Source organism: Aethalodelphis obliquidens, unplaced genomic scaffold (genome assembly GCF_003676395.1).
Source record: "Aethalodelphis obliquidens isolate GAN/ISIS:26980383/991018 unplaced genomic scaffold, ASM367639v1 scaffold26, whole genome shotgun sequence".
NCBI lineage: Eukaryota > Metazoa > Chordata > Mammalia > Artiodactyla > Delphinidae > Aethalodelphis > Aethalodelphis obliquidens.
Window position 1 is genome coordinate 22,389,836 of NW_020837970.1, and position 17,549 is coordinate 22,407,384.

At 38.7% G+C, this 17,549-nt stretch overlaps 1 protein-coding gene across 3 annotated transcripts in view; it reads left to right on the forward strand.

Moving 5' to 3' along the window:
- SCAPER (S-phase cyclin A associated protein in the ER) overlaps positions 1–17,549 on the forward strand; it is a 494,267-nt gene that overhangs the window by 17,326 nt on the left and 459,392 nt on the right. For all 3 annotated transcript variants that reach the window (XM_027123707.1, XM_027123708.1, XM_027123711.1), the window contains exon 2: positions 17,309–17,375. In XM_027123707.1, coding sequence (XP_026979508.1) covers positions 17,370–17,375 — 6 coding nt within the window. In that variant the 5' untranslated portion in view covers positions 17,309–17,369. The remainder of the gene's footprint in view (positions 1–17,308; positions 17,376–17,549) is intronic.

Consider the following 17,549-nt stretch of genomic DNA (forward strand, 5'->3'; position numbering starts at 1 on the left):
TTTCATCTATCTGAAGGTAATTTTTGATTTCCTCTTTGATTTTTTCATTGATCTATTTTTTTTAATAGTCTGTTGTTTGGTCCCCTTGTGTTTTTTTTTCTCATTTTTCTTCCTGTAATTGATTCTAGTTTCATACTACTATGGTTGGAATATTGCTTGATGTAAATTTTCTTAAATTTTAAAAAATAAATTATATTTATTTTTGGCTGCATTGGGTCTTCATTGCTGCATGTGGGCTTTCTTTAGTTGTGGCAAGTGGGGGCTACTCTTTGTTGTGGTGCGTGTGACTCTCACTGCAGTGGCTTCTCTTATCGCGGAGCACAGGCTCTAGGCATGCGGGCTTCAGTAGTTGCGGAGCTGCAATGGAGCAAGAGGGGCTGGAGCGGGCACTCAGTGTGGATTGGGGCATGCGCTGGGGCTGTCCAGGCCTTACAGTCACAGTCCAGACCACTCCCAATCTGCTGCTTCTGGGAGTGCCAGTAATGGCTGCCCTTGCCCCATTCAGATGCAGAGCTGGGTCCAAGTTGGCACCATCCCCCACAACTGTGCACTTTCCTTGGCAGCGGCAGCCTTCACCCTAGTCGGGAGCTGTGTGGCGGAGCAAGGTAGGCCAGGGCGTGCACTGGGCTGGTTGTGGAAACCAGCTAGAGTCCCAGGCAGTCTCAGTCTGCTTCCTCTGCCTTGTTTTGGGAGCAAGCAAGCATGTGCATGCTCTTAATGAGTGGAGTTCACGTTTCTCACAGCCCCCCTGCCAGTCCCACTTGTCTTCAAACCAGTGAAGGGGATTTGTCTTTCTGGTGTCGGACTCCGGGCCTGGAGTGCCCAATATGTGGTTCAAACCCCTCTATTTCCAAAGAGGATCTCCAAAATGAAGTAATTCCCCTACTTCTGTGTCCCCTCCTTCAGCTGTGGGTTCCAACCTGATCACTACTCTTCCCTTCTTTCCTGACTCTGTGTGGATCTTTCTTTACAGCCTTGGTTATGTAAGAGTCTTTATGCCAGTCTCCAGTCTGTTTTCTGTGAGAATTGATGTGTTTCTTTCTTTTTTTTTTAATATGTTCTTGGGGGGAGGTGAGCTCAGCATCCTCCTATCCTGCTGTCTTGATCTCCTCTCCTGCATACATTTCAATTTATATCATTATAATCTTTTAAGGTTGTAATTGTACTCCAGTTGTATTTCAGAAAATCTGGAAAATAGCAAAGAACAAACATAGGCAGATTCTTAACCACTGTGCCATGAGGGAAGTCCTGCGTTACGTAGATTTTTAAGTGTCAGTCTTGGGATATGTATTTGGGTCTGACTTCAGAGACCCATTCTTTACTTCACATTGCTTCTTGTCTATTTCAAATCTGTTTTCCAGTGCATATAGATCATATAGTATATAAGTTTTGTGTCTGCCTTAAAAAAGTTATTGGTATCTAGCCTACAACTGTCTTTACTGAAAAGCTCAGTAATTGATTCTGGAATGACCAAAAGAAAAAGAGGTAATTCTGCTTAAGCAACAAGCCAGCCTACTTCCTTCCTTCCTTTCCTTCAAAATCTTTGTTGAGTGACTACCATTTTTTAGATAGAATCTTAAGTAGAGGAAAGAGAAGATCACTGAGATGCTGATCCTGTCCTTCAGGATCCTAAAATATAGTAGAGGAGGAAATTCTCATCCAAGGAAAATGGGGAAAAGAGTATAACACTAATTGAGCATCTACTATGTGCTGGATTTTATGTATTATTTAAAAAACTATTGGGGTACTTGTTAGGTAACAGATATTTTCTTAACTGGTGGAAACTCTAGTATGCTACCATTTAACTCTGTAAAGTAGATATTATTCTCTTTACAAAAGAGAAAACTGAAGTTCTGAGGGATTAATGAGTTGTCCAAGGTTATGTAACTAGTAGCTATAGTAATTTGCTAAATTGAGATTCAGTCCCGTATCAGTGTGTAGTCTTTCCCACTGTGCCATACTGATTTCAGTAGAAGTGTTTCTCATCTAATCCTCCTAACAACCTTATAAATTAAGGATAGCCTTTATTTTTTCCCCTTAAGCTGTGTGCCCTTGTCTTTAATCAATTTTACTGGTATAATTTACAAACAAAAAGTATAACCACTTGTTAAGTGGGCAGTTAAATGAGTGTTGACACATTTATATATAATTGGGAACCACTATCGCAATCCATCTTCCCAGAAAGCTGCCTTGTACTTCTCCCCAGTCCTTCCCTTCCAACTGAGGAAATCCTCTTTTGATATTTTCACCTAGGATTAGTTTTGCATGTTCTAAAACTTGATATAAATGATATAAATTCAGTATTCTTTTGTGTTCAGGTTCTTTTTCTGAATGTCTGTGATATCCATTTTATTGCATATATCAATAGTTCATTCCTTTGTATTGCTTTCTATTCTGTTATACATTTATGCCACAATTGGATTGTCTCTTTTCTTTTTGATATTTGGGTTGTTTCCAGTTTGGAGATACTATGAATAAAGCTGCTTTCAATATTTGTATATAGGTCTTTGTGTGGAAAAAATTCTCTTGGGTAAACAACCCAGCCTTAATTTTTATAGGTGGGAATACCGATACTCAGAAGGGTTGAATGACTTCTCAAGGTCACATGACCAGTGATTTGGTTGACTCCTGTGCCTATATACTCTTTTTCCACTGTATCACACTTTCCCCCACTTTTTAGAGGTAATGATTACAGATAAAGTGATCTGGGAATTCAGATGAAGATCTCTGTCAGCTGGGGATATCAAAATGGGTTTCATGGGGCTTCCCTGGTGGCACAGTGGTTGAGAGTCCGCCTGCCGATGCAGGGGACGTGGGTTCGTGCCCCGGTCTGGGAAGATCCCACATGCCGTGGAGCGGCTGGGCCCGTGAGCCATGGCCGCTGAGCCTACGCGTCCGGAGCCTGTGCTCCGCAGCGGGAGAGGCCACAGCAGTGAGAGGCCCGCGTACCGCAAAAAAAAAAAAAAAAAAAGGGTTTCATGAAGATGACTTTTGAGTTGGCCTTGAAGAATTGATAGGCTTTGAGTACATGTAGGGTGAGAAGAAACGAATATTGTGAGCAAAGGTTCTTTTTTTTTTTCACACACACACATACACACTGTATTTTATTTTTACAAGAGATAAATAGACTAACACCAAGCATTATAAATGGATGACCACAACAAAAGCAACAAGGATTGCAATTACCAAACATGAAACACACTCATACTGTGTCATAATATTGACATTCAGTCCAGTAATCCTCCACTGTAACAGCTCCTTTACTTTGCAGTGAAAATTGATTTGTGTATTTTTTGCCTCTGAGTCCTTGTCGGATTTTTTTTAATTCAAACAGAAAGTCACAACAATTATAATCATCCTCATCAGTTCACTCAGTCCCATGTAATTAATTTTTTTTCATCTTGATCTTTTGTTAGCACTTTTATGAGTTCATCAGTTTTCCATTAGAGTTCTGAAAATGCTTATTCATTCAGTTCAGCACTATAGTCAGTTACCAGAAACCTGTACTTGTCAAAGTCTTTTCCATGAATTCCTTGAAGATGAAACCCTTTTACAGGAACATATTTGCAAAAGCATCAGAGTACACCCAGAACTGTCTGTAAATGACAAAAGACTTAAAAATGACTACAGTTAAAGATTTGATGAAAGTTCATAATAATGCAATTGACAAGGAAATTTAGTTATTTCTGAGATATACATTTTAAAGTAATAACTAGTATTATTACTTATAACATTATACCAGAACATATAAGAGTTTTAGAAATTTCATGTAATATCTGAAACATTTATATTAACATATTTCCATACAAATAACCCAAAGAAAGTTCTGTATTAGTTGTTTGTTTGTTTGTTTGTTTATACTGCAGGTTCTATTAGTCATCAGTTTTATACACATCAGTTTATACATGTCCATCCCAATCGCCCAATTCAGCACACCACCATCCCCACCCCACCACGGTTTTGTGCCCCTTGGTGTCCATACGTCTGTTCTCTACATCTGTGTCTCAACTTCTGCCTTGCAAACCGGTTCATCTGTACCATTTTTCTAGGTTCCACATACATGCATTAATATACGATATTTGTTTTTCTCTTTCTGACTTACTTCACTCTGTATGACAGTCTCTAGATCCGTCCACATCTCAACAAATGACTCAGTTTCGTTCCTCTTTATGGCTGAGTAATATTCCATTGTATATATGCACCACAACTTCTTTATCCATTCGTCTGTCGATGGGCATTTAGGTTGCTTCCATGACCTGGCTATTGTAAATAGTGCTGCAGTGAACATTGGGGTGCATGTGTCTTTTTGAATTATGGTTTTCTCAGGGTATATACCCAGTAGTGGGATTGCTGTGTCATGTGGTAATTCTATTTTTAGTTTTTTAAGGAACCTCCATACTGTTCTCCATAGTGGCTGTATCAATTTACATTCCTACCAACAGTGCAAGAGGGTTCCCTTTTCTCCGCACTCTCTCCAGCATTTCTTGCTTGTAGATTTACTGATGATGCCCATTCTAACTGGTGTGAGGTGATACCTCATTGTAGTTTTGATTTGCATTTCTCTAATAATTAGTGATGTTGAGCAGCTTTTCATGTGCTTCTTGGCCAACTGTATGTCTTCTTTGGAGAAGTGTCTGTTTAGGTCTTCTGCCCATTTTTGGATTCGGTTGTTTGTTTCTTTAATATTGAGCTGTATGAGCTGTTTATATATTTTGGAGATTAATCCTTTGTCCGTTGATTCGTTTGCAAATATTTTCTCCCATTCTGAGGGTTGTCTTTTCGTCTTGTTTATGGTTTCCTTTGCTGTGCAAAAGCTTTGAAGTTTTATTAGGTCCGATTTGTTTATTTTTGTTTTTATTTCCATTACTCTAGGAGATGGATCAAAAAAGATCTTGCTGTGATTTATGTCAAAGAGTGTTCTTCCTATGTTTTCCTCTGAGAGTTTTATACTGTCCGGTCTTACATTTAGGTCTCGAATCCAATTTGAGTTTATTTTTGTGTATGGTGTTAGGGAGTGTTCTAATTTCATTCTTTTACAGGTACCTGTCCAGTTTTCCAAGCACCACTTATTGAAGAAACTGTCTTTTCTCCATTGTATATCTTTGCCTCCTTTGTCATCGATTAATTGACCATAGGTGCGTGGGTTTATCTCTGGGCTTTCTATCTTGTTCCATTGATCTGTGCGTCTGTTTTTGTGCCAGTACCATATTGTCTTGATTACTGTAGCTTTGTAGTATAGTCTGAAGTCAGGGAGTCTGATTCCTCCAGCTCCGTTTTTTTCCCTCAAGACTCCTTTGGCTATTCGGGGTCTTTTGTGTCTCCATACAAATTTTAAGACGATTTGTTCTAGTTCTGTAGAAAATGCCATTGGTAATTTGATAGGGATTGCATTGAATCTGTAGATTGCTTTGGGTAGTATAGTCATTTGCACAATATTGATTCTTCCAATCCAAGAACGTGGTATATCTTTCCATCTGTTGGTATCATCTTTAATTTCTTTCATCAGTGTCTTATAGTTTCCTGCATACAGGTCTTTTGTCTCCCTAGGTAGGTTTATTTCTAGGTATTGTATTTTTTTTGTTGCAGTGGTAAGTGGGAGTGTTTCCATAATTTCTCTTTCAGATTTTTCATCATTAGTGTATAGGAAATGCAAGAGATTTCTGTGCATTAATTTTGTATCCTGCAACTTTACCAAATTCATTGATTAGCTCTAGTAGTTTTCTAGTGGCATTTTTAGGAATTTCTATGTACAGTATCATGTCATCAGCAAACAGTGACAGTTTTACTTCTTCTTTTCCAGTTTGTATTCCTTTTATTTCTTTCTCTTCTCTGATTGCCATGGCTAGGACTTCCAAAAATATGTTGAATAATAGTGGTGAGAGTGGACATCCTTGTCTCATTCCTGACCTTAGAGGAAACGCTTTCAGTTTTTCACCATTGAGAATGATGTTTGCTGTGGGTTTGTTGTATATGGCCTTTATTATGTTGAGGTAGGTTCCCTCTATGCCCACTTTCTGGAGAGTTATTATCATAAATGGGTGTTAAATTTTGTCAAAACCTTTTTCTGCATCTATTGAGATGGTTATATGGTTTTTATTTTTTGATTTGTTAATATGGTATATCACATTGATTGATTTGCGTATATTGAAGAATCCTTGCATCCCTGGGGTAAATCCCACTTGGTCATGGTGTATGATCCTTTTAATGTGTTGTTGGATTCTGTTTGCTAGTATTTTGTTGAGGATTTTGCATCTATATTCATCAGTGATATTGGTCTGTAATTTCCTTTTTTTGTGGTATCTTTGTCTGGTTTTGGTATCAGGGTGATGGTGGCCTCATAGAATGAGTTTGGGAGTGTTCCTTCCTCTGCAATTTTTTGGAAGAGTTTGCGAAGGATGGGTGTTAGCTCTTCTCTAAATGTTTGATAGAATTCACCTGTGAAGCCATCTGGTCCTGGACTTTTGTTTGTTGGAAGATTTTGAATCCCAGTTTCAATTTCATTACTTGTGATTGGTCTGTTCATATTTTCTGTTTCTTCCTGGTTTAGTCTTGGAAGTTTATATGTTTCTAAGAATTTGTCCATTTCTTCTAGGTTGTCCATTTTATTGGCACAGAGTTGCTTGTGGTAGTCTCTTAGGATGTTTTGTATTTCTGCGGTGTCTGCTGTAACTTCTCCCTTTTCATTACTAACTTTATTGATTTGAGTCTTCGTTTTTCTCTTGCTGAGTCTGGCAAATGGTTTATCAATTTTGTTTATCTTTTCAAAGAACCAGCTTTTAGTTTTATTGATCTTTGCTATTGTTTTCTTTGTTTCTATTTCATTTATTTCTGCTCTGATCTTTCTGATTTCTTTCCTTCTGCTAACTTTGGGTTTTCTTCATTCGTCTTTCTCTAGTTCCTTTGGGTGTAACGTTAGATTGTTTACTTGAGATTTTTCTTGTTTCTTGAGGTAAGCTTGTATAGCTATAAACTTCCCTCTTAAAACTGCTTTTGCTGCATCCCATAGGTTTTGGATCATCATGTTTTCATTGTCATTTGTCTCTAGGTATTTTTTGATTTTGTCTTTGATTTCTTCAGTGATCTCTTGGTCATTTAGTAACGTATTGTTTAGCCTCCATGTGTTTGTGTTTTTTACATTTTTTCCCCTGTAATTCATTTCTGATCTCATAGCGTTGTGGTCAGAAAAGGTGCTTGATATGATTTCAACTTTTTAAAATTTATTGAGGCTTGATTTGTGACCTAAGATGTGATCTCTCCTGGAGAGTGTTCCATGCGCACTTGAGAAGAAAGTGTAATCTGTTGTTTTTGGATGAATGTCCTATAAATATCAATTAAATCTATCTGGTCTGTTGTGTCATTTAAAGCTTCTGTTTCCTTATTTATTTTCATTTTGGATGATTTGTCCATTGGTGTAAGTGAGGTGTTAAAGTCTCCCACTATTATTATGTTACTGTTGATTTCCTCTTTTAGAGCTGTTAACAGTTGCCTTATGTTTGAGGTGCTCCTATGTTGGGTGCATATATATTTATAATTGTTATATCTTCTTCTTGGATTGATCCCTTGATCATTATGTAGTGTCTTTCCTTGTCTCTTGTAACATTCTTTATTTTAAAGTCTATTTTATCTGATATGAGTGTTGCTACTCCAGCTTTCTTTTGATTTCCATTTGCATGGAATATCTTCTTCCATCCCCTCACTTTCAGTCTGTATGTGTCCCTAGATCTGAAGTGGGTCTCTTGTAGACAGCATATATATGGTCTTGTTTTTGTATCCATTTAGCAAACCTGTGTCTTCTGGTTGGAGCATTTAATCCATTCATGTTTAAGGGAATTATTGATATGTATGTTCCTGTGACCATATTCTTAATTGTTTTGGGTTTATTTTTGTAGGTCCTTTTCTTCTCTTGTGCTTCCCACTTAGAGAAGTTCCTTTAGCGTTTGTTGTAGAGCTGGTTTGGTGGTACTGAAATCTCTTAGCTTTTGCTTGTCTGTAAAGCTTTTGATTTCTCCATCGAATCTGAATGAGATCCTTGCTGGGTAGAGTAATCTTGGTTGTAGGTTCTTCCCTTTCATCACATTAAGTATATCATGCCATTCTCTTCTGGCTTGTAGAGTTTCTGCTGAGAAATCAGCTGTTAACCTTATGGGAGTTTCCTTGTCTGTTATTTGCTGTTTTTCCCTTGCTGCTTTCAATAATTTTTCTTTGTCTTTAATTTTTGCCAATTTGATTACTATGTGCCTCAGTGTGTTTCTCCTTGGGTTTGTCCTGTATGGGACTCTCTGTGCTTCCTAGACTTGGGTGGCTATTTTCTTTCCCATGTTAGGGAAGTTTTCGACTATAATCTCTTCAAATATTTTCTCTGGTCCTTTCGCTCTCTCTTCTCCTTCTGGGATCCCTATAATGCAAATGTTGTTGTGTTTAATGTTGTCCCAGAGGTGTCTTAGGCTGTCTTCATTTCTGTTCATTGTTTTTTCTTTATTCTGTTCCACAGCAGTGAATTCCACCATTCTGTCTTCCAGGTCACTTATCCATTCTTCTGCCTCAGTTATTCCGCTATTGATTCCTTCTAGTGTATTTTTCATTTCCGTTATTGTATTGTTCATCTCTGTTTCTTTTTTAGTTCTTCTAGGTCTTTGTTAAACATTTCTTGCATCTTCTCGATCTTTGCCTCCATTCTTTTTCCGAGGTCCTGGATCATCTTCACTATCATTATTCTGAATTCTTTTTCTGGAAGGTTGCCTATCTCCACTTCATTTAGTTGTTTTTCTGGGGTTTTATCTTGTTCCTTCATCTGGTAGCCCTCTGTCTTTTCATCTTGTCTGTCTTTCTGTGAATGTGGTTTTTGTTCCACAGGCTGCAGGATTGTTATTCTTCTTGCTTCTGCTGTCTGCCCTCTGATCGCAAAGATTCTTTAGTACAGGCTTTATTCAATAGTAAATAAGTGTTTAATTAACGCCTATTCAATGCTAGGCTCTGTTCTGTATTCTGAGGCTATAGCAATAACAAAACCAGATGAGAAAGGGGGCGGAGTCAAGATGGCAGTGTGGGAGGACGCAGAGTTAACGTCTCCCCACAACTAGGGCACCTGTTGGATGCTGGTGGGGGACCTCGATGCCCAAGGAAATGGGAGGAACCCCCAAGAAACTGGCTTGGATGTGGGGGGGAGTGAGAGGGGGAGGAGAAGTGGAGGCCGGACAGGACCAGGGCCCCTGAGGTGTGGCTGGCAGAGGGGAGGGATTCCCTCACCTGGGGGACCCTCGGGGGCTCATGGATCAATGGGTAGCACGCCTAGCATTTCCCCTTCCCAGTCAGGCCCCAGGAAGCCTGCTGGGCTCCCAGACCAGGTCTTCTGCTCGCTAAGGCGCCATCCGGGCTGCCTGGATCCTAGGGGCATAGGAGGGAGGTGAAGGGAGAAGAGGAGAGGTGGATGGGGAGGATCCCTCCAGGATCAGAGGATCAGGGGAAGCGTGCCGGGTGTTTCCCCCACCCACTTGGGCCCTGGGAAGCCTGCTGGTATCTGGGCCTGGTGCTCTGCCCTCCGAGGCCCCCTCTGCCTGTGGGGGTCCTAGGGGCATAGTAGGGAGGGAAGAGAGAGAAAGGGGAGGAGGGGCGGACCGGGAGGGGACCCTCTGGGACTGTGGTATCAAGGGAAGTGCCGCGGGCATATTCCCTGCCCACTCAGCTCGGGAAGCCTGTTGGGCTTCTGGGTCTGGTCCCCTGCCTTCTGGGGCCACCTCTGGCTGTGTGGGTCCTAGCAGCATAAGATGGGGTGTGGGGAGAAAAAGAGAGGCCAGTGGGGAGGGACCCTCCAGGATTGGAGGATCGGAGGGGGATGTGTCTAGTATTTCCCCTGCCCACTTGTGCCCAGGGAGCCCGCTGGGGTCCTGGACCTGGTCCTCTGCCCTCCAAGGCCCGAGGCACTCCTGGGCCCCTCCTGCTGTGTTGAGCCTAAGCCCCTCTGCCCCCGGTGCCTTTTCCAGCCCTGTGAGTCCGAAGCATAGGCCCTGCCCACTGCCTAAACCTTGCCCCTGCCTAAGCCCCGCTCCAAACAGCCAAGGCCTTTTCTGGCTTTTTTTTCCTTCCTTTTTTTTGCTGCTGTTCCAGTGTACCTTCTGGTTGTTGTTTCATCTATATTTTTATTTAAAAATTTTCTTCTAACACATCTGTTAGTTTTCTAATCTTATTGTATTTTTTACTCTTTGTTATTGTTCTCCTTTTTTTCTTTTTCTTTTTGCTGCCCTGCGCAGCTTGTGGGATCTTGGTTCATGAGCTGGGGGTTGAGCCTGAGCCCCTGCAGTGGGAGCCCTGAGTCCAAACCACTGGAGTAACAGAGAACCAGAGAACCTCAGGTCCCAAGGAATATTCGTTGGAGTGAGGTTTTCGGAGGTTCTCATCTTGGCACCAAGACCCAGATCTACACAACAGCCTACAAACTCCAGTGCTGGAAGTCTCAGGCCAAACAACCAGTAAGACAGGAAGACAATCCCACACATCAAAAAAAAAAGAGATGACAAAAAAATATGTTACAGATGAAGGAGCAAGGTGAAACCTACAAGACCAAATAAATGAAGAGGAAATTGGCAACCTACCTGAAAAAGAATTCAGAGTAATGATAGTAAAGATAATCCAGAATCTCAGAAATAGAATGGAGGCACGGATTGAGAAAATATAAGAAATGTTTAACAAAGATGTAGAAAAAATAAAGAACAAACAGAGATGGACAACACAATAACTGAAATGAAAAATTCACTAGAAGGAATCAATAATAGAATAACTGGGGCAGAAGAATGAATAAGTGAGCTGGAAGACAGAATGGTGGAAATAATTGCCGAGGAGCAGAATAAAGAAAAAAGAATGAAGTGAATTGAAGAAAATCTCAGAGACCTCTGGGACAACACTAAACTCACCAACATTCAAATTACAGGGTTCCCAGAAAAAGAAAAGAAAAAGAAATGCTCTGAGAAAATATTTGAAGAGATTATTGTGGAAAAGTTACTTAAAATGGGAAAGGAAATAATCACCCAAGTCCAGAAAGCACAGAGAGTCCCATACAGGATAAACCCTAGGAGAAACCCACCGAGACACATATTAATCAAACTAACAAAAATTAAGTTCAAAGGAAAAATATTAAAAGCAGCAAGGGAAAATCAAAATATAACATACAAAGGAATCCCCATAAGGTTAACAGCTGATTTTTCAGGAGAAACTCTGCAGGCCAGGAGGGAGTGGCAGATCTACTTAAAATGATGAAAGAGAAAAACCTACAACCAAGATTACCTAGCAAGGATCTCATTCAGATTTGATGGAGAAATCAAAAACTTTATAGACAAGCAAAAGCTAAGAGAAATCAGCACCACCAAACCAGCTTTACAACAAATGCTAAAAGAACTTCTCTAGGCGGGAAACACAAGAGAAGAAAAAAGACCCACAAAAACAAACCTAAAACAATTAAGAAAATGGTAATAAGAACATATGTATAGACAATAACCTTGAATGTAAATAGATTAAATGCTCCAACCAAAAGACACAGACTGGCTGAATGGATACAAAAACAAGACCCATATATATGCTGTGTACAGGAGACCCACTTCAGACCTAGGGACACATCCAGACTGAGGTGAAGGGATGGAAAAAGATATTCCATTCAAATGGAAATCAAAGAAAGCTGGAGTAGCAATACTCGTATCAGATAAAATAGACCTTAAAATAAAGGCTGTTACAAGAGATAAGGAAGGACACTACATAATAATCAAGGGATCAATCCAAGAAAAAGATATAACAATTATAAATATGCACCCAACATAGGAGCATCTCAATACATAAGAAATGCTAACAGCCATAGAAGGGGAATTCGACAGTAGCAATAATGGTAGGGGACTTTAACACCTCACTTACACCAATGGACAGATCATCCAAACAGAAAATAAATAAGGAAACACAAGCTTTAAATGACACAGTAGACCACATAGATTTAATTGATATTTATAGGACATTCTACTTGAAAGTGGCAGAATACATGTTCTTCTCAAGTGCACACAGAACATTCTACAGGATAGATCACAGCTTGGGTCACAAATCAAGCCTCAGAAAATTTAAGAAAATTGAAATTGTATCAGGCATCTCTTCTGACTACGATATGAGATTAGAAATCAATTACAGGAAAAAAAGGGTAAAATACACAAATACATGGAGGCTAAACAGTGCACTACTAAATAACCAAGAGATCACTGAAGAAATCAAAGAGGAAATCAAAAAATACCTAGAAACAAATGACAATGAGAACACGACGACCCAAAACCTATGGGATGCAGCAAAAGCTGTTCTAAGAGGGAAGTACGTAGCAATACAATCCTACCTCAAGAAACAAGAAAAATCTCAAATAAACAACCTAATATTACACCTTAAACAATTAGAGAAAGAAGAACAAAGAAAACCCAAAGTTAGTAGGAGGAAAGAAATCATAAAGATCAGAGCAGAAATAAGTAGAAAAAAAGAAAACAGTAGCAAAGATCAGTAAACTAAAAGTTGGTTGTTTGAGAAGATAAACAAAATTGATAAAACTTTAGCAAGACTGATCAAGAAAAAAAGGGAGAGGACTCAAATCAATAAAATTAGAAATGATAAAGGAGAAATCACAACTGACACTGCAGAAATGTAAAGGGTTAGAAGAAACTACCACAAACAACTATATGCCAATAAAATGGACAAGCACAAAGAAATGGACAAATTCTTGGAAAGGTACAGTTTTCCAAGACTGAACCAGGAAGAATTAGAAGATATAGACAGACGTATTAGAAGTAATGAAATAGAAACTGTAATTGAAAATCTTCCAATAAACAAAAGCCCAGGACCAGATGGCTTCACAGGCAAATTCTATCTAACATTTAGAGAATAGCTAACACCAAGCCTCAAATTTTTCCAAAAAACAGCAGAGGGAGGAACACTCCCAAAATTCGTTCTATGAGGCCACCATCACCCTGATACCAACACCAGGCAAAGATATCACAAAGAAATAAAATTACAGACCAATATCACTGATGATCATAGATGCAGAAATCCTCAACAAAATACTAGCAAACAGAATCCAATAGCATGTCAAAAGGATCATACACCATGATCAAGTGGGATTTATCCCAGGGATGCAAGGATTCTTCAGTATACACAAATCAATCAATGTGGTACACCATATTAACAAATTAAGGAATAAAAACCATATGATCATCTCAATAGATGCAGAAAAAGCTTTTGACAAAATTCAACACTCATTTATCATAAAAACACTCCAGAAAATGGGCATAGAGAGAACCTACCTCAACATAATAAAGGCCATGACAAAATCACAGCAAACATCATTCTCAATGGTGAAAAACTGAAAGCGTTTCCACTAAGATCAGGAACAAGACATGGATGTCCACTCGCCACTCTTATTCAACATAGTTTGGAAGTCCTAGCCACAGCAATCAGAGCAGAAAAAGAAATAAAAGGAATACAAATTGGAAAAGAATAAGTAAAGCTGTCACTGTTTGCAGATGACATGATACTATACATAGAAAATTCTAAAGTTGCCACCAGAAAACTACTAGAGCTGATCAATGAATTTGGTAAGGTTGCAGGATACAGAATTAATGCACAGGAATCTCTTGCATTCCTATACACTAATAACAAAAAGTCAGAAAGATAAATTAAGGAAACAATTCCATTTACCATCGCAACAAAAAGAGTAAAATACCTAGGAATAAACCTACCTAAGGAGGCAAAAGACTTGTACTCAGAGAACTATAAAACACTGATGAAAGAAATCAAAGTTGACATAAAAAGGTGGAGAAATATACCACTTTCTTGGATTGGAAGAATCAATATTGTGAAAATGACTATACTACCCAAAGCAATCTACATATTCAGTGCAATCCCTATCAAACTACCAATGACATTCTTCACAGAATTAGCAGAAAAATTTTTTACAATTTGTATGGAAACACAAAAGATCCCGAATAGCCAAAGCAATCTTGAGAAAGGAAAATGGAGCTGGTGGAATCAGGCTCCCTGTCTTCAAATTATACTACAGAGCTACAGTAATCAAGACAGTATGGTACTGGCTCAAAAACAGAAATATAGATCAATGGTACAGGATAGAAAGCCCAGAGATAAACCCACGCACATATGGTCACCTAATTTATGACAAAGGAGGCAAGAACATACAATGGAGAAAAGACAGCCTCTTCCATAACTGGTGCTGGGAAAACTGGACAGCTACATGTAAAAGAATGAAATCAGAACACTTCTTAGCACCATACACAAAAATAAGCTCCAAATGGATTAAAGACCTAAATGTAAAATTGGACACTATAAAACTCTTAGAGGAAAACATAGGAAGAACACTCTTTGACATAAATCATAGCAAGATCTTTTTTGATCCACCTCCTAGAGTAATGGAAATAAAAACAAAAATAAACAAATGGGACCTAATGAAACTTCAAAGCTTTTGCACAGCAAAGGAAACCATAAACAAGACGAAAAGGCAACCCTCAGAATGGGAGAAAATATTTGCAAACGAATCAATGGACAAAGGATTAATCTCCAAAATATATAGACAGCTCATGCAGCTCAATATTAAAGAAACAAACAACCGAATCCAAAAATGGGCAGAAGACCTAAACAGACATTTCTCCAAAGAAGACATACAGATGGCCAAGAAGCACATGAAAAGCTGCTCAACATCACTAATTATTAGAGAAATGCAAATCAAAACTACAGTGAGGTATCATATCACACTGTTCAGAATGGCCATTATCAAAAAATCTACAAACAATAAATGCTGGAGAGGGTGTGGAGGAAAGGGAACCCTTTTGCACTGTTGGTGGGAATGTAAATTGATACAGCCACGATGGAGAACAGTGTGGAGGTTCCTTAAAAAACTAAAAATAGAACTATCATACCACCCAGCAATCCCACTGTGGGGCATATACCCTGAGAAAACCATAATTCAGTAGGATGCATGTACCCCAATATTCATTGCGGCACTATTTACATTAGCCAGGACATGGAAACAACCTAAATGTCCATCAACAGATGAATGGATAAAGAAGATTTGGTACATATATACAGTGGAATATTACTCAGCCAGCCATAAAAAGGAACGAAATTGGGTCATTTTTGGAGATGTGGATGGACCTAGAGTCTGTCATACAGAGTGAAATAAGCCAGAAAGAGAAAAACAAATACTGTATATTAATGCATATTTGTGGAATCTAGAAAAATGGTACAGATGAACCTATTTGCAGCACAGGAGTAGAGATGTAGACGTAGAGAATGGACATGTGGACACAGGGAGGGGAAGGGGAGGGTAGGACAAATTGGGAGATTAGGTTTGACATAAGTACACTACCATATGTAAAATAGAGCTAGTGCGAACCTGCTGTATAACACAGGGAGCTCAGCTTGGTGCTCTGTGATGACCTAGATGCGTGGGGTGAGGGTGGGGTGGGAGGGAGGTCTAATAGGAGAAAAAAAAAAAGAACATAATGGAGTTTACATTCTTGTGGGGAAAGAGGGACAGTCCACCAAGTAAGTAAATAATATAAAGTAATGAGTGCTCTAGAGAAGAAGTGGGATAGGGAGTGCCAGTGGTGGGAGTCAGGATAAACAGGTTGCACTTTTTAAAAGAGCGTGTCAGAAGGCCTCACTGAGAAAGTGACATGTGGGCAAAGATGGAGTTAATCTTGAGTGTTCCAGATGGGGACTTTAAATTGTAAAGCCTTGAGGCAGTAGTGTGTCTGGCATGTTGGGGAACTTAAGGAGGCCAGTGTGGTTGAAGTGGAATGAACACCAGAGAAGAGGGGAGTAGGAGGTATGGTCAGAGACTTATGGGGAGTTAGAAGGTTTAGGGTGTGGTAGGCCACTGTGAGGATTTTGACTTCTACTCTGAGTGAGATGTAGAGGCATTGGAGAAGTTGTGAACAGAGGTAGTATATTTTTAAAAGTATAACATTTTTACTGGGATATAATCTATGTACCCTACAACTCACCCATTTAAAAAGTGGTTCTTAGTATATTCACAGAGTTGTACAACTGTCACCATATTGAATTTTAGAACATTTTCATCATCCCAAAAAGAAACCCTGTACTCATTAGCAGTAACTCATCATCCTCCAACTCTCTAGCCCTAGGCAAGCAGTAATCTGTTTTTCTGACTCTTTTGATTTGCCCATTTTGGACATTACATATAAGTGGAATTATGTAATATGTGGTCTTTTATGACTGGCTTCTTTCACTTAGCATCTTGTTTTCAAGATTCCTTTATGTTGTAGCATGTACAAGTACTTTATTCTATTTTGTGGCCGAATAAGATTTCATTGTATGGATATAGTACATTTTATTTATCCAACAGTTTTTGGACATTTGGGTTGTTTCCACTTTTTGACTATTAGGAATAATGTTGCTGTGAATACTTGTATGTAAGTTATTGTGTGAACATATGTTTTCATTTGAAGTGCTGCATTTTAAAAGGAGCAGATTCACTTGATGAAGATAAATGACCTAGACTGTCATCCCAGAAGGTTGGGTTCCAACTGTTGCTTGCTTTTCTTTGTTCAGTAGCTTTTGTTACGGCGTTAAGCCATTTTTTCTCACAATTTCTCTGTCCTCTTGTTTTTTATCTAGTTTCCTAGCTTTGGATTTCTTTGAATAAAGGGTTGACCAATATTAACTAGGTTCCCTGAAAAGTAGGATCTGTTGTACGTAGAGAATTAGATGTTCTGTAATTGAGATATTATGATAAAATCTCAGTTTTTGGAAGTTCCTAAGGAGAGGTTACACAGTGTTTTGTATACTGAGTTGGGATTCATTAGTGGGTCATAAATCAATTCAGTGAAAGCAGTATTTAAAAAATGAAATAGAATAGAATAGGAAATAATCAGAGTGCATCTCTCACAATAGGGATAAATATTACTTCATGAAACTTTGTTTCAGTTAATCATGTATGTATGAACTGAGTCATGATATAAAGTGTGTGTGTGTGTTTAGTAAAAAAAAAAAGCTTGAAGCCTTTGGATTGGAATGTCATAGGCTATTTATGTAATTAATACTCTTTCTCTTCCATTTAATTTCTTTTGGAGATATTGAGGTATTATTCAGCATAGAGTGTTTGAAACATGCTATAGTATATCTAAACGGAATATAAAGGGGTGATGTTTTTGTTGTTTAATGTAATGAGAAACTTGCGGGGATGAGATTTTTATCTTTTATGAATAAATATGATTTTATGACAATGTTATGACTAAGAGTATGTACTATATATTTTTTATTATAGGAGTCACACCCCATGGGTTTGTGTGGTAAATGAACTTCTTGGCATAGAAGGGAATTGAAAAATGATGGTAAGTGATCAAGCTACCTTAAGCATTAACCTTAGTTTTTTTAGCCTCCTTCTACCTCCCTTCCTTCCTTCTATTTTTAATTCATTCTCTTTTTTGATGTAATATTTGTTACCTTCAAGACACTCTATGGAACACATTTGTTATAAAGCACAACAATAAAGTAACTGACTGTGA